Raw genomic sequence first — 18,448 nt, 5'->3', positions numbered from 1 at the left:
ATCATTTTTATTATCAAAACATCTGTTAGTGATTCATCAGCTTATAGAACCAGAAAAATATAATGCTTACTTTATACATTTTAGGATTTATCCTTCCTTGAAATTGCATACAATTTAACTTTCAGCTTTGAAATTCTAATCGTATGAAATTTATATTGGTTTTCAACAAAGTCTTCATATTTCTTGTTTTCTTCCTTTTGTAGTCTACCACTCTTCTTACACATATGCTCATACCAACTATAGCCTGGACACTGGATTATGTACTTATTTGTAAATAGATAAGGACATACAACTGAATATTGCACATCAGTTCCCCTTGTTCTGATTGCCAGATCTGTGTGCATAATCCTAATAAAAAATGTGATCATCAGTCAAATAGCTGCTCAGATGAGAAGGAAGTGAAGGTGATAAGATTTTGACTCCCTGGCTCCTTTGCCCCATGAAATAACTAACTGATTGCTTTCTGACAATCTCAGGCACAGAGCTGAAATAAATTGAAGTTTTATTTAGTAAATAAATGTAAAGGTCAAACATACTGGACTGTATTTTTCTTTTACTTAAATGGAATGGAAAATGGAAGTAAATTTTACTTATTCTGATTATTCTTTTACAATGTTCTTATATTTTCTGCTTTAATACTACAATTTATTTATATAAGCAATAAAGGGATAGTAATTCATGGATTATTTAGTATGCTATTGCATATGTATAGCTGGTTTTACTGTGGTCAACAAATTCAGTTCCCTTTACAACAATCTTCTCCAATCTGATGCCCTTCATATGCATTTGTACTAACCTATCAGAATTTCCTAGCCAACATAACCAAATTCTTGAAGTTGCAGTCACAATATGCCTTGAAGATGGAGATAATTGTTTTAGATTAGAATGCCTTAATATAGTTACAAGTATGAATGAAGTCTTTCCATACACGTGCAATTTCAATTAAACAAAAGCTATTAAAAATAAGAGAAAACCATTTCAAGGAGTATTACAATATCTAAACATTAAATTGCACAATACTCCATCCATGTACATTACATATTTTAACCTACAATCCTTGCAAACGATACTTTGGCTTAAAAAGTAATAAATGTAGAAATCATGCAGCATCATGGAAAACTCCCTCTAGTTTCTTTGGGATTCAGTCCATTATAGGACTTCGTGCTTCAAAATATGGTAGGACAAAATTTTCTATTTGCATTTTTATGTTAAGCATTCCACATGGCTGAATAAGAATGAAACTTCTGTATTTAATAGCTTGTTTTTGAGAAATAAGATGTGTGATAAATCAGTGAATAATACATCAAGAGTAACATTTCTAAGAAAAACATTTTGCCTCCCTTTCATAAAAATAATTGGCTGGAAGGAGGATTGATCATAATCATCCATTTTAAGTGTAAAAAGTGCTGATATAACTTGTTTCTTCCATTTTTCTGAAAGAAATGGAAGAATTTCTTTTTAGTGATTTATGATGAGTGAGTGTACTTAAGTGTTGTATGGGTCCTCTTCTCTGGTTTGTTGGCAGCTTGATTGTTTCCTTGGATCCGATGGTAGGAACATCTATAGGGAATTGCTTTTTCTTTCCTACCAATAGGAAAAATACACAAGGTAGTTAAATAATCTGAATGATATCAAGGCTACATGACATTCTATATTCTATGGCCATGATGGCAAACCTATGACACGTGTGCCACAGATGGCACACGTAGCCATATCGGTGGCATGCGAGCTCAGCTATGGCGTGCATGCGTGTACTGGCTAACTGATTTTCAGGCCTTCTGGGCCCACTGGAAGTAGGGAAACAGGCTGTTTCCTGCCTCCGGAGGGCCTCGAGGGGTGGTGGGGAAGGCCCGTTTTTCTCTCTCCCCAGCCCAGGGGTGAAATCCAAAATTTTTCCTTACCAGTTCTGTGGGTGTGGCTTGGTTAGCATGGCAGGGGAAGGATATTGCAAAATCTCCATTCCCACCCCACTCTGGGGCCAGCCAGAGGTGGTATTTGCCGGTTCTCCGAACTACTCAAAATTTCGGTTTCTGGTTCTCCAGAACCTGTTAGAACCTGCTGGATTTCACCCCTGCCCCAGCATCCAGATCCTTTCTAGGAGCTGGGGAGAGTGAAAACGGCCTTCCCCACACCCCCCAGAGGCAGGAAATGACCCATTTGCCAACTTCCGGTTGGCCCAGACGGCCTGAAAATCAGTTGGCCAGCATGCGCATGTAGGAAACCGGGCTGTTTCTGGCCTCCAGAGGGCCTCTGGGGGGGGGGAGGCCATTTTTGCCCTCCCAAAGCTCCTAGAAAGACTTTGGAGGCTGGGGAAGAGCAAAATATGGGACTTCCGGTCCTACCAGAAGTTGGAAAATGGGCCGTTTCTGGCCTCCGGAGGGCCTCCAGAGGGGTGGGGAAGGCTGTTTTTGCCATCCCCAAGCTCCTAGAAAGGCTCTGGAGGCTGGGGAGAAAAAAATGGGCCTACGAGGCCCACCGTGCCATCACATGCCAGGAGTGGGGGGGAGTGGGGTGATCGCGCACACATGCACAGGGGTGGGGCATATAGAACTATGGGTGTGGGCACACGTGTGCAACCCCCCCTCCCCCCTGCTCCTGACATGCGATGGCAAAAAGGTTAGCCATCACTGTTCTATGGTAATATGTGGTAATATTAAGCTGCCAACCAAAAATGTATTTGTTTCAAAACACTCAAAATAGACTTTTAATAATCAATGAACATACGCCAAACATCTGAAAATTATGCAGGACAATGCCAATCTGCAAATGATTGGGTTTCTATTTGGACAGAAAGAATCTTATATGCTCACAGCTAGATGTAAAACTTTTACTAATACATTAAATATTCAGTATAACAGACTCCAATTAGGTGGACTTTAGAAACAATAGATTAAAAATTCTGGATATTTCCCAAAGATCCATTATATCTGAAGTAGTCCATAGATCCATGAAAATTATATACTAAACACAAATTATGTAATTTAAATAGGGATATATTGGATATAATGGGCATTTAGATGTAACACTTTTTTGTTGAACAATTTGTTAAGCCAATAGTTTACTATTGGCAGAAACAGAGAAAAGGAGCTCTTATGGACTGACTTCATAATCTGAACAGTTTACAGTCACAGTTATGCCACAGGGAAAATGGGAATAAAATTAAATATAAGAACACCAAAATAATGGTAACAGGTAGAGCAACCAGCCATAGAATTGATAATAAAGATATTGAAGTGGTAGATTATCTTCTGTTTTTTAGGATCAGCCAGTAAAGGAACAAGTGGACAAGAAATGTGTTGCAGACTAGCACTTGATGAAGCAGCCATCATATCCTTGGAAAAGATATTCTAATGCTGTGATGTGTCTTTACCTACAGAGATCAATATCATGCAAACCATGGTAGTCTCTGTGACACTCTATGGAAGCAAAAGTTGGACTTTTGGACTAAAACGGAATAAAAACAATATTGATGCCTTTGAACTCTGGTATTGGAAAAAAACTTTTGACAGTCAAGAAAATAAACTGACAAATTAGTGAACAAATCAATCCAGAGTTCTCATTTGAGGCACAAATGACCAGGCTTAAATTATCGGCGGCGCAGTGGTTAGAGGGCAGTACTGCAGGCTACTTCTGCAGCTGATCACCAGCTGCCAGAAGTTTGGTAGATCAAATCTCACCAGGCTCCAGGTTGACTCAGCCTTCCATCCTTCTGAGGTTGGTAAAATGAGGACCCAGATTGTTGGGGGCAATATGCCGACTCTGCTTAGAGAGGGCTGTAAAGCACTGTAAAGCAGTATATAAGTCTGAGTGCTATTGCTATTGGGTGTCACCCCACCCAAATCAGCACCTTATAATGCCTTTCTAAGTAATGAATACACACTGCTCAAAAAAATAAAGGGAAGACAAGCAGAAGACATCCGAGATCTGAATGAATGAAATAGCCTTATTAAATACTTTGTTCGTTACATACAGTAGTTTTGTATTCCCTTTAGTTGTTTGAGCAGTGTATAAACTACTGTATGTAAAGAACAAAGTATTTAATAAGGCTATTTCATTCATTCAGATCTCGGATGTCTTCTGCTTGTGTTCCCTTTATTTTTTTGAGCAGTATATAATAAATAAAATAACAACACGCACATAAATACATATACGCGGAGAATAGCCCCAGAAACACAACAGTTTGTACTATTGTAGTATATATATTTTTTTCTTACCAAGTTCATTCTGAGTTGGAATAAAAAAAAATAATAATACCTGGCAACTGTCTGACTATACTTAGGCATAAACACAAGATAAAGAATATTATTTATAAAGTTATGAGCAATGTGCATTTCTTTAAGTGTGACAAAATGAAAAAAAATGCAGGAAAAAATGTATAGGGCAAAATATAGGATGTTGCACAAGACATAACAACTGCTACCTTCTAATAAGTATAAACTCCTGAAGCTAAAAGCTAAGGGAATGTATAAAATAAAATTGTAAGTATGGGAATGGTTACATTAGAGAAACTCAATGCTCCATAACATGCAGAAATAATTTTAAGGGAACATTAGGCTTAAAAACATAGGACAATCAGTTTTGGCTGAAGTCTATTGACAAGAGACAACAAGTCATAAAACTTCGAGAGTATCACCATCCTGGCATGAGGTGACAGCTGTTTCCCCAGAATTATTAGAGAGGCAACAGAAATTTATAAACATCCAAATAATTTAAAAAGGGAGGAAAGTTATCACTTATGTGGCATTTAGTGATGACTGATTATGGGTAATTCTGCTCTGTTGAACACAGGCAGGATATAAAGATGTAACATCTGTTGCCAAGTTTGGTTTCAGATATGCTCTGCAGAAACTAGCAACCTGGCTTGTGAAATACCAGCACATATCTAGTGTCTCAGGTGGCATTGTTTAGAAGTCATTTCACCAATAGAATGTTTTTATGTGAAGCAGAAACCCATTCTAACTATTTAATCAGTTCCTGCTTATTCATCTACTATACTTCTAAACTGCTCAATAACTTCAAGTCTCTGGTTAGTCTGCAAATCAGTGAGAAACATACTATACAATGTAGAAATTATGGAAATATTGACTTGGAAACTAATGCAGCAGTCAAGCTCAACAACAGCAATAATAAGGCAGCATGTAAAATCACCGTACTGTAAATGCTTGAAGTAAAATGGAGATTCCAGTAGCACAATAAAGGATTTTTCAGAATGTGTGGAGAAAAAAATATCTTTACCAGCACTGAACAAAGCCTGTAATAGGGATCCACTTAGCTACTCTTGGGAATCCATTATATAAGTGGGAAGCAAGAGTAATTTATTAATTTAGCATCAGATTCACAAAAGATACAGCACTGCTTTACAATCTCATGTAGGTTCTCTCACAGACTTACTACTTTTATAGTTCTTTGTCCTTCATACTGGCAAAAATTGACTTTTCCTTTCCTTCCCTAGCTGATAAATTACAGCTGGTAAAACTAGGAAAAGAGAGAGTTCAAAAGTTGAGGGTAAAAAGTAGAGTTAGAAATCTTTGTTTCAATTTTTACATGAACATTTGTGCTCCATGAAAGGAAGGTGTAGATAGTCAATCATTTTTGCTCTTTGTCTCTGTGTGAGCGTGTGTGAAAGAGGGCAAGAGACAGATTAATTTTTTGGTGGAGGTGGAGTTTTACACTGTATTTAAAGGTGAGGGTAGGAATTCCTCCTTTAAATAAGGAAGTATTTAGGTGGCGAAGGGTTCAAGTAAGGACAGATCTGTAATCAAAGCAGCCTTTTGGTGTTGTTTTGCAGAAGAGCCCATGGAAATGAGAATTTGGGGATTCTTTCCCTCCCCTATTGATATGTTGAAAGTCTGCGTGTAAAACCTTAGCCCAGCCTGAACAAGACATATTAAGTTAGTCCCACAATTTACCATCTAGGAAACTCGAGCCAATCGTTTCTGGCCATTAACAAGCAATCAGTTTAAAACAGGATGGACAGCCAGCATCCATAATTCCTAATTATGTCAAATGCCTTTCCCTGAGAGTCCCAAAATTAATTAAGCAGAGCTCTGTAGGAGGGTTCTTGTTTCTGAGGATGTCTGGCAGTTTAAAGTATTAAACACAAGCAGGAACACAAATCAGGTAGCAAAACAGTTACTGACAAGCAGTTGACAGAATGGCAAGCCAAGCATGACCCATAGAACTGAATTTTACCTGTTCAGAAACCAGGGTAAGTAAACTGGTGAGATCAGGCAGACAGGAGAAAATCAGAATCATGATTCTTAATAATGGTTAAGATGCTCGACTAGGACTGAGGACACCCACATTCAGTTCCATCTTTAGTCATGGAAACTTTCCCTAACTTGTCCAATTGGTTTTTCTGAGAAAAAATGGGAGTTCTATGTAGGCTATCTTGAATTTCTGGAGAAAAGGCAGGATATAAATGCAAATGTAACAAGGAAATAAAATGAATGCTAACTTTTCCTGAAATTATAGGGGGATGTAGGATGCCAACACAATAAAATACTGCAATAATCAGTCCTCCATGTATTTCCCTCTATGAAAAAGAAGTTGAATTAGTTGTAATCTAGAATTACTTCTCCCTTCTTCAATGCTGCATATCTTTTACAGGGAGGGGGGACTTGAGTAGTTTTCTTGGCCAATCTTGTGGAGTTTTAGGGATTGCACAGTTGTGATGGGCAATCACATGTGGCTCTTCGCTACTAAAAATACTCTGTGAGAGTAGGCACCATTGACAATAGAGGTTCTCTGGTTAAACGCAGGAGAGGATGTATGGACAACAGAGTCCAATGGTCCTTTTGCATGATCTGAGAAACAATTGAAATGCTAAAAGAGTCCACATTTTAAATGCCCACATATTAAATTTGGTTCTAAGGTGGGAATCAAAACACTTGACTCCAAATGACAAAAGTTGTGATAAATGCATCGTCAGATTCATAACATTGAATTATATCACTATATTCTTGAGAATTTATTTATTACCAACAAGATGGAACCAAACACTAACATTTACTTAATAGAATTGGACTGAACTAAGATTTTTTTCTCTCATCCATCTCACTTGAGAACTGAATCTCTTTCCAAAAGTATTTATTAGAAACACATCTTGTTGCAAATATTTTTAAGGTAAAGCATTAAAAAAAATATTTAAAATTTACAGAATCTGAGTCAGAAATTCTGGAGATTTCATAGGGAAGCCTGGTATTATAGAACAGTAATAATATTAGCTATAAGCAAAATGTATCAATATACATATGCACAATTGCAATTTTCTTTTGATACATTTATGTATCCAATACTGCAAAAGAGTCCTATTTCCCATCAGATTATGAGGGAAATTCAGTGTCATAAAATTTCCTGCAGAAAGCAAACTTGGCCGTGGCTTCTTTTCAAATTCAGTTCCAGCATAGTTTACAAACAGTTGAAATCCAACCAAATTCTGAACTGGAATTCAACAACATCTGGAGGAACATGTATAATCCATCTTTGATTGAACTCTTCTTGGACCACCCTAACATACATTAGGGCTACTAGATCTGGGTTGCAAAAATTCAGTTGGCTATTAGATAGAAAACTAATTCTTCACTGCCATCTAGTGATTGTCAAGATTTTTGCAGTCTGGATTGGGTAGCCCTAGTTTCTATGACAGCACAACCCTGAAACGTGATCATCTGTACTTTACTTTAAACAGCATAGATAGCACTAAAAAAAATGTATCAAGTCAGGGGTGAAATCTAAAATTTGTTACTACTGGTTCTGTGGGCGTGGCTTGGTGGTGGGGTAATGTGACTGGGTGGGTATGGCCAACTTTTTTTTTTTTTACTTCTAAAAGCATTTTTTCTACAACCTTAAGAGGTTGCAGAAAAAATGCTTTTAGAAGCTTCTGACGATCAGGCAAGTCAGCTGGGATCGCCAGAGGCTTTTAAAGGCATTTTTTTTCCTATGACCTCTTCGGCTGAAGAGTATGCTTTTAAAAGTAAAATGCTTTTAAAAGTAAAAAAAAATCAGCCTCTGATGATTGCGCGGCTCAGCTGGGCATGGGGGGGGGGGTGCAGGGATTTTTGCTACTGGTTCTCCGAATCACTCGCCACCATTGGTACTGAATTGGGCAATCCGGTCCAAACCGGGAGCATTTCACCCCCGTATCAAGTACTTGAAATGCAAAGATGCATCACAAAGTCATTTCACCAATACTTAAATCTATACTAATATTTGTTTCATATGAAATAAAGGAGAGTAGGATGTTTCTAATATAGACAACTATGCATGGAAAGAAAACACTTCCTGTTGCTTCTCCTAGAAGAGAGCAGTTAACCCTCCAATTTTTCTTTCTCTCTTGGCTCTGCAAAAAGCACATTCTACATTTAAGCATTTGCCATGCAGGTCTGTACTCAAAATGTGGGGCTACGTTGTTCCAGCCAACATTTTGATTGCTAAACATTTGACAGGGTAATTATTGTAATCTGGTATTTTGGTGAGCCCTGCTGGAGGCTGTCCAAGCAATGCAAATCTTTCTGAATTCCGTAAATGGATCTTTTTCATTTAGCCCACGCAAATGTGTCACAGTTTAATGCTGAAAGGATTTTTCCCCCTATCTTCAGCAGCAGCTACAAGAACTGAGATCTGCATTTAAAATGTGCAGACACACGTAGGAGTAAAACTGGCAGATTATAATTATCAATTGACAAGGAGGAAAACAAAAATTAATTTCTGAGGCAAAACATATAATTTGCCTTTAAACTGTAATAGCTATTCCATTTCTTATGCAATTTGCTGCTGCACAAAATCAGACTTGAGTTGACTGGGATTCCAGCATCTCTCCCCTGCCTTAAACTATTCTAAAGTCTTCAGGTAAAGAAGTAAAGTGTGTTATTCTGGGATGATTCCCTCTGTTCCAATTGCTCCTCCAATTTTCATTCCTAGAATACTTGTATTTACTGCCTAAGAATAGTCTCTATACCTAATAGTGCTTTCTTTTCCTTTTACACCCCTAAATGTGTTTTTCCAGGGGATGTCACAGGAAGGTGAATGCTCATGCAGAGTATGTGGAAATGCAGAGATCACTAATGTTGTTATTGATTTTTATAGTGTTGTTCATCTCCAAAGGACCCCCTCCCCACACTTTATGCAAATAAAAGAGAATAAAACAGTTTGATATAAAACAATAAAAGAAAAAGAATTTTAAATATTCAATAATGGGGTAGAGGGAATCATTTTTGTAAAGAGGCAGCATGATTCTGGAACATTTTTACCATGCGAATCAGAGGTGGGTTTCAGCAGGTTCTGACCAGTTCTGGAGAACCGGTAGCGGAAATTTTGAGTAGTTCAGAGAACCAGCAAATACCATCTCTGGCTGGCCCCAGAGTGGGGTGGGAATGAAGATTTTGCAATATCCTTCCCCCAGGAGTGGGATGGGAATCGAGAATTGGAATATTGTTCCAAATGAACAATATCCTTTCCCTGCTATGCCCACCAAGCCACACCTACCAAGCCATGCCACGCCCACCAAGACACACCCACAGAACTGGTAGTAAAAAAATTTGAAACCCACCACTGATGCAGATGCCTATCTGAAAAAGCTTGCCCTCAATTTTTATTCAAAATATAAGAGCATGGGAGTCAGCCATACCTTTCTTGGGAGATGATTGATAGCACAGTTGACAATAGGGCAGTCCTACTTGAAAAATGATTTTAAAAAAATGCTTTGAACTTCATGTGATACACGCATAACTTTTTTCAGGCTTCTTACAAGCCCGCAACAAAGACACTACTGCTTTAATCAAATCATTAAAATATAATAACTTTAATAGTACTCCTAATACAGCTGTATCTTTTGTCAGGCTTGCATGAATATTGGAAAAATGACAGAATACTTCAATGAGTACTGTGCTTATGTGAGGGTTGAAGTACTGTTTCTGAATATGTTTTGAAGCACATACAGTCCTAACCGAGAATACAATGCCATTGAAGTCCACACAAACATTTCTTTTTCATTTCCCACCATTGCAGCCTAAGAGCACTTTTCCAATATGTACAAACAGACATCCGTATGTTCTCATTCTCATACTCAAGCATCACTCCAAGTGGCTAAAACCTGGTAAAATAAAAATAAAAATGAGCAGAACAGCTAGTGGAATCATGCTACAATAACATCACTCAAATATAGGAGTGATGACAGGGAGTTTTAGCAGTGATTTTATCTGGGGGAGAAATAATTGGAAAGGTGGATTTACTGTTCCCAATTACAGGTCAGCTATCTCCTTCCTCCACCTATCACCCAACAAGTAAAAAAAACCCTTAAGTTCAAAGAAAGCATCAAATTAATTAAAAGTCACTTTAACATATTTTTTAACATGAAATGTTTAGCAAAAATGTTGATTCTAGCAAAAAAAAAGTCAACAAGGTCAACAATATTTCTAAAATTTATTAAACCAGGGAAACATTTTGCTGTCTGAATAAGCTTTCAACCCATTTTTGGACTGACTTTTATAAAATTCATCTGAAAAACAAAAGACACACCAACATATTGTTATTCCCTCTTTCTTTGTTTAGACACAAGAAAACTAATGGAAGAAGAGATTGTAGAATCTGGAAAACTCTGTAGATCTCAGCTAACCTAGCTAGGCACACTATCGTAACTGTACTTTGTAATCAACCATTTTTAATAATAAAAATAGTTAAAAATTAAAAGCAGATAGCTTTCTCAAACTTACCATGTACTGGAAACTGGTGCTAAAGGTCTCTCTGTAATGGCATTTAGTCTGTAGTAATCCAAAAACGTTCGGGCCACATTCCGTCCTAATTTCATATCTGGCAGAGTTCAGTTAAGAATAATTCTTTAAATTATTTTCAAAATCCAAAGTAACTATTGAAATAAATCACTATGATTTGGAACATAAAGTATGTGATGTGTAGATTAGTAATGCCATACAAAGATGAAAACTTCAGGGTGGAATATATTAATTATCAGAAGCTATATAAGAACTAAGGGACGTGTGGCTCAGTGGCTAAGATGCTGAGCTTGACCATCGAAAGGTTGGCAGTTCAGCGGTTCGAATCCCTAGTGCTGCGTAACGGGGTGGCTCCCATTACTTGTCCCAGCTTCTGTCAACCTAGCAGTTCGAAAGCACGTAAAAAATGCAAGTAGAAAAATAGGGACCACCTTTGGTGGGAAGGTAACAGTGTTCCGTGCGCCTTTGGCATTTAGTCATGCCGGCCACATGACCATGGAGATGTCTTCGGACAGCGCTGGCTCTTCAGCTTTGAAATGGAGATGAGCACTGCCCCCTAGAGTTGGGAATGACTAGCACATATGTGTGAGGGGAACTTTTACCTTTATATAACAATTATGGAGTATTATTTTTATTCACAGAGATAGGTTGTTGTTAAACTGGACAGAAGATTCCCATCTAATTTGCTACTCATTCTTATGATTTGGGCACTTTCTGCTTCAGTGACCCACATGGATTTATTGGTCTTACATGATTGCTCTGTTTCTGTGTGGCAGAAAATACAGTTTTGCTACCTAACAATGAATCATTTAAAGGCACAAGCATTCAAAAGATTACCTTTTTAGGAAGCAGTTTTTCTGTGATCCCAAATCTTAATTTTGCCATAAATTCATTTTCTAATATTCTAAGACTATATCTTGTATTCTGTAATTTAGCTCACATAATTAAATAAAGGACCAAACAAATATCAGAATTGGTAGTATTTAGAAAGATGGTGAAACCATTAGCCGATGACAAGGTTTTGTTTTTTTAATGAAGCAGAATACAATATTTATTTTTCTGCAGTCTAGAAACTGTAGGAATTATTTACAATTTTGCGTACACCTCTTTCTGAATAAAAACATACTTTTATCAGTTCTTAATCTGTTTGTGAGTAATACAAAATTAATATCACTAATTATCTGACACAATTTCCATAATTGGAAAGGTAACATTTCAGTGTCCCCAGACATCATGTATAATGATACCAAGTTCTAAATAAATTTTTCATTACTATTCACTTATTACTACAGGGATAACAAAACAAATTTAAGTTGAAATGTTCACATTATGGAGCTTTTCAAAAAGACTATGCTCAGCAAAATGTCTCCCCCAAAACAGTAATAATTAATGCCCCTCCCTGCTTACTATATGCCATTTTGAAAGACCTATATTTAAAAAATATTCATCATCTATATCAGCCTTAGTTGGATAATCCAATATACTAGTTTTTTTTAAAAAAAAATCAGGTGTATCAGTTATTTTTGTTGGATTTCCAGAACTACATTATTTTCTGAAATTTGTCTCTGATGTTGGCATTCAGTTTCCACATTCGCTATTTCTGCATATTCAAGTGAAAAGCTATCTTGTGTTTCCAGAAAAGGCACCAACATTTATTTCTCATTTTAAGCCTAATTTTATTGGACATTGTCTGTCGCTTAGACCTAAATGGAATAAACAAGTCTTTTTAATAACAATATAACTGCAGCTGTTCTGGAATTTTATTTATTTATTGTAGCATTTATATCCTGTCTTTCTATGCAATTTATCCTCAAGTGAGCCTATAAGATTGTTTTCAATTTATGATAATATTGTTATTAAACTGCAATTTGGATCCAATGCAGATCATTTTCTCATGAAAACTGATCCATCCCATTTGCCTTTCTTCATATGGGAGAAAAGATATAAGTGGATAAAAAGCTGCTCTGATGAAGGATTTAGTAAGAAAAAAAAAATAACCCTACAACTAAAGAAAACAAGACCTCTTCTTTGCACAGAGGACTGCATCAAATTTCAATTCTTGTTTAGTTGTAGTATGTAAGAGCTATTTAATTTCTGTATGGCATTTGGGTTTTCCATGATTCAGTTTCAGGTTTCTTATCTGATTTTTCATCCAACTTCTCCTTATGTTCTTTTCCTGCATGCAAACAAATCATTCCATGTCTATAGATCATCTACTGGCTGAATTTTTCATCTGCACAGACTCCAATCTTTCCTAACTAAAAATAAATAGTTAGAAAAGCAATTACCACAAATTCTTCTACACCAGTGAACTTCTCAGTGTGTTTCTTCAAGATTTTCTGAAAAAATAGAGTGGGATAGAACCCAAATCCCTGTAAAAGTGTCAAATGCCCACATTTATCCATACCAAAGGCTCAAGTAAGGACACATATAATCTATATAAAAAATATTTTAAAAATGATATTTTTTTAAAAAAAATCCAAACTGTTCTAATAGTTTTAATTTCTTATGACTTGTTCTTTCTATTTCTGTAATACTCTCTAGTGTAACACTTTGGGGAATCCACATTTTATCACATAGTTGTTGCTTGAATATGATATTAATCTGTTCCTGACTATTTCTTATAACCTCAGCTTCAAGAACCACACAGACAGCCTTCTTCTGGCAGTAAAAAAAAAAAAAAAAACCAACACCCTCAATTTGGAGACCGTTGGCACAGTAAATCTTTAGTTGACACACTAAGCATTGTAGCTTTAATAGCTCACTTATCATTTAATAATGTTGCTGTGACAGAGGCCAGGGGCATTATGATCCATTGTTCCATTCATTTTGCCTATTAGAATGCTAGGCCATTCTGCTTTCAAGGCTATGGGTTGACTTTCCATCCCACTCACCTCCCATCTCTGTTTTACAAAGTAATCACAGTTATGGGAAATAATTAGGCTCTTTTCGAATCCACATTCTCATTTTCTTAAGACCCGTTGTGTCATTTCTACCTCACAGCAAGTGAGGTGTCTACAGTAATAAAGGTTTGACAAGGGCAAAGCCAGTTAGCAGCGATGTTCAATATTTTATAGGTCCTGTGGGGATTTCTATCAAATGGATTGGACCTTTATTTTTATGTCTCTTCAAAAGGACAGCACCTCCGTCATCTTGAAGTGCTATTGGCTGGAGTTCCTCCAAGTCTCTCTCCTGAGAAGATTAAGAACTATGACTAGTGGGCTGAGGTTACTATTAGACAGAGCCATGAGTTCTTTGTTTTATGCAAGCAGTTAAATTATGACAAGAGAGGAAGAACGGAGAAGAGAGCAAACACAGAGCAAGGTGTTCCGTTCAACAAACCTGCTGAAAAGTTCAGGAATTAAGGAGTTCATCAAAATAAGAATTCTTCTCCCATTTCTCCGTGTGTGTTTCTTAATATCTAGAAGGAAAGCTTTTCTCTTTCTCTCTCTGGAACTCTGGAAACGTTTCTTAAATAAACCCTGTGTTAGTTTCACTAAATGATCATATTAGATTATTTCATTCACACTACATCACATTCTTCTTTACACAATGATTTACAACTTACATCCCAAAAGCCAAACTGACAAGTTCAGGTGAACCGGTAGTTATACTGTCCTATTTAGCTGTGTTTTTTAAGCTGCGTGCAAGTGCTCGTGCGAGTAAAGCACATGAGCAGAAGGCAGCGTGCATGCCCGGAAGGTGCGCACGTGCATTTTCGTTGCTGGGGCGAACCAGTTGTTAAATTATGTGAAGCCCATCTCAGCACACACACACATACATAATATACATACACACATACAAAGAGACAGAGAGAGAGAGAGAGGAATTTCAATGAGTCACTAAGTGAAACTGTAACTATGCTTGTGATCTTACTTCAACTTTCCTTTGCTTTAAACACACTTTTCAATGGGATCCCAATAATGGAAAAGGTCTCAGAGTTGTTTCAGTTGAACCCCCTGCAGAATCAGGATCCTTCAATTTATCAAATAGATCAGAGATTGATAACCTGAGGCTCAAGGGATATACAAGGCAGCAATATAAGTCCTGTAAATAATATACAAATAAAATCGATTTGCAACTGCTCTAGTCCATTTAAACTGTTGCCCAGCTCTTGTAAAACTCTTCTGAAGCACTTTCTTCCACCAAGGTGAGATTCTATGAAATAGATTGGAAACCAATTTGCTTGTGAATAAGTAGCAGCCTCCCTAATATTATAATATTCCATTATCAGTAAAGGATGATATCTGGTATCTACCTTTAAAAATGGCTGACAGTCCCATAGTAATAGTTACACTCCAGCATGTTGCAAGTTCAGTGCAGCCATAGAGATTTAAAGTCTAAGGCTATAGTATATGACAGCAGATTCAAAGTTTTTCCTTTCCTTTCCTTTCCTTTTTCCTTTTCCTTTTCCTTTCCCTTCCTTTCCCTTTCCCTTTCCCTTTCCCTTTCCCTTTCCCTTTCCCTTGTTTCCCTGCAGAAAGCTTCCCTTCAGATTATTTACTACATTATGGGCTCTTTAAACTAGAGAGGAGTGTATATTGATTGAACATTTTCAATTAAAACAAGCACTATTTTTTTAAAAAAACATTTCAGGTTTTGTCAGAGAGCATAAAATAATTCAAGACACTGAAGCTATGGCCATTCAATTGTTGTAAATAAGGGCAAGAGGGGAGGAGGTAAATACTTTTATTTTGAAAAAAGAAATTTGGAATTAGATGTTTTAAAAAGACCCAAAATCTCCATCCTTGTCTTTTTTTGCAACATTAATGTTATCTTCTGCTTTGTTATTTCCTGAATCTACATAGAATGAGGAGCTGTTTAGTGGGATGCAAAATCTATTTTTGGCCAAAGTAGAACATATTCTTCCCAAAGAGATCTAGATGCATCACCAATAGTACAATGGAAAAATGTCCATTGCCTTTCTGTGAAGAAAGGTTTGCTTTAAGTAACTAGCAAGCATTCTGATATGGGGAGTGGCAGCAAAATAGGTGTATGTAATCTTTCTTTTAACTTTAATGCTGGTTAAACTTAAGCAGACTTAAAAATATTCCTGTACTCAGTTCCACTACTGAGTTAATTGCAGTAATTTTCTATGCTGTAGAACAGAGCTATGAAACTCCTGGCCCGTGGGCTGGATACATCACATGCTGGCCACACCCATGCCCAGTTTAGCAAAGGGGGATACATCACGTGACACCACTGTGACGACGTGACTTTGACACCCCTGCTGTAGAACAAAGGAGTCCAGCCTTGTCAACTTTAAGACTTGTTGACTTCAACCCCTAGAATTCCCCGGTTAGCATGTAGAACATGAAAATTATTTGAAAATTCCTGTCAACATCACGGTTCTAAATAAGCAGCTGAAAAAGATTGAAGAAGTAGAAAATCAATGGAATCTTTATTTTTTTTTAAAAAAAGAAAAACCCAATGAAGTTGTTTAAACTACACTGGTATATCAGATCTGGATATCTGAATTTGGAAAGAAAATAGGGGAATACCGGGGAAAAAACAATTATATTCAAAAGAGAATGTGGTATGAAAAAGCAGCAAATAGGGAAAGAAGAGAGTTACATATAGAAATGAGGGAATGAATGAAAAAATGCACAGAAACATATATTATTATAACTGTCTGTAAAGAAAGGATGCAAAATATGGCTTATGGAATTCTTAATACCTTAACATCAGTGGCCAAGGAAACGTCTGTAATTTATTTCATGAAACAAAGTAATGTGATGCAACTCTGTATTTTGGTATGAATATGTATGTTCAATGAAGGATAGGATGAGCTGCCTAGGCTCCAGTTTATGTGACAAGCAAGGAATGAGGCTTAGACTAAGATAGGAAACAACATTCTGATCTGCAACCCTACTGCCTCTTACAGGGACAGAGCATATTCTGCTAGGTTTTGCTCTGAGTTTGGCCATTTTCAAATGCAAACTTTCTTTTGCTGGATCTTTTTCCATGCCAGATCAATTTTTGGAGAGTTAGTCTTCTAGTCTAGGGTTCTCCAACCTTGGCAACTTTAAGACTTGTGGACTTCAACTCCCAGAGCAAAGCTGGCTGAGGAACTCTGGAAGTTAAAGTCCTCAAGTCTTAAAGTTGCCAAGGTTGGAGACCTCTGTTCTAGAGGACAAACAAAATCCTGAGCGTCTTTACAGAATTTATTTCCAACATTCCACTAGATTGTAAAGAATAAAAAGAACACATATTTGCCTAATATTGAGGCGCCCTGATGGCACAGTGGTTAAAGTGCAGTATTGCAGGCGAACTCTGCCCTCAGTCTAGAGTTCAATCCTGATGGGGCTCAAGGGTAACTCATCATGTTCTTCCATCCTTCTGAGGTTGGTAAAATGAGGACCCAGATTGTTGGGGGCAATATGCAAATAATGCTTACATTATAAACTGCCCAAAGCATGCTATAAAGCGCTATGGGGTGGTATGTAAACCTAAATACTATTGCTGTGTTATTAATTTATATGAAGAGTGTCAGCATTCTGATGCTGCCATAAAAAGACGAGGCTTGACTTTTCACCTACTTATTTCTCTGTAGATAATATCCCCTAGGAAATGGGATGGTGGGGGGAACATTCCTGTGGGGTGAGATCAGAAGCTGGGGAGACTGACTTGGAAGATGGCCAATGAGAAGATGAGAATTGGGGAATGGAAAGGGAAAGGTTTGGGGGTCAGAGGGTTAGTATCGGCTACGACGAAGTCAGGGTTAGATCTGTCGTACTCAATAAATGGAATATTTCAGCAAAGATTATTTGTTTGGAAGTGCAATTTAATTGAGATGACATCCAAACCTGACAAAGAGATGCAACCTTGAACTGAGATCATTTCTATACTTTTGTCATCTTTACAGTCTCACCCAGCTGATGCTAAAGTCTACCAATGTTAAAGTTATTTTAAAACAAGATAGAGAATATGTGGCTTTTCCAAATGCCCAAGTTCCATTGCCCAGCGATTCTGGAAATTTGTGTCAAAGAGCACTATGTCCATCATTAGATATGGTCGATTTATGCATCAAAATTAGTAGAGGTAATTTCAATCGGCAAAGCAAATTGTTCTACTTCAAATTGCTCATGGGATTTAATAGGAGAAAAAATAACCTCCATGTAAACTTATTTATTTATTTAGCATATGGCATATCATATATAGACTAGCAATATAAATTAACATTTCAATTAGATTAGTAGAACCCAATAAAATAAATATTAAAAAGGTTTATGTTCAAATATCAGTGTCTAGGCCATCTAACCATTGAAGCGCAGCATCGTTTACATTAAAAAAAAACCGGACCAGTATATGGTAGTCACGATGTGATGTACAGGCGTGAAACTAGTTCGCCTCCTCATAGTGCACCCTGGATAGCGCAACAGTGTGAACTAAACGAAGTAGCAACTACTATTAGCCCACTACTCTGTAGATTTTCCTGGCTTTCAACATACATGGCAATGAAAACAAATAAAAAAAACCTGGACTTTTTCAGGCCCAAATGACAAGTGAGATTAGAAATATTATTCAAATTTGCCAAATCAACGTCGAAGGGCTCAGCAGGTCTAAGAACCAATATGTTTTTGTGTAAATACAGTGGAACCTCTGGTCACGAATGCTTCTGACTACGACCAAATTGGGTTCCAACCAAAAAATTCACACACCCCCCCACGGCCTATTTTCCCTTCCATACCTTTTTTTTTTTTTTTGGTAAGCATCAA

At 37.1% G+C, this 18,448-nt stretch overlaps 1 protein-coding gene across 1 annotated transcript in view; it reads right to left on the bottom strand.

Moving 5' to 3' along the window:
* Window positions 1-1,466: 1,466 nt before the first annotated feature.
* BEND5 (BEN domain containing 5) overlaps window positions 1,467-18,448 on the bottom strand; it is an 840,737-nt gene continuing 823,755 nt past the window's right edge. Inside the window, exons 12-13 of the mRNA XM_070939557.1 lie at window positions 10,713-10,809; window positions 1,467-1,584 (exon numbers count right to left, since the gene is read on the bottom strand). Coding sequence (XP_070795658.1) covers window positions 1,467-1,584; window positions 10,713-10,809 — 215 coding nt within the window. The remainder of the gene's footprint in view (window positions 1,585-10,712; window positions 10,810-18,448) is intronic.

This window comes from Pituophis catenifer, unplaced genomic scaffold (genome assembly GCF_029215685.1).
Source record: "Pituophis catenifer annectens isolate HBS135680 unplaced genomic scaffold, rPitCat1.0.hap2 SCAF_3, whole genome shotgun sequence".
Classification (NCBI taxonomy): domain Eukaryota; kingdom Metazoa; phylum Chordata; class Lepidosauria; order Squamata; family Colubridae; genus Pituophis; species Pituophis catenifer.
The sequence above is the reverse complement of the archived record's forward strand: the minus strand, read 5'-3'. Positions and strand labels throughout refer to the sequence as shown.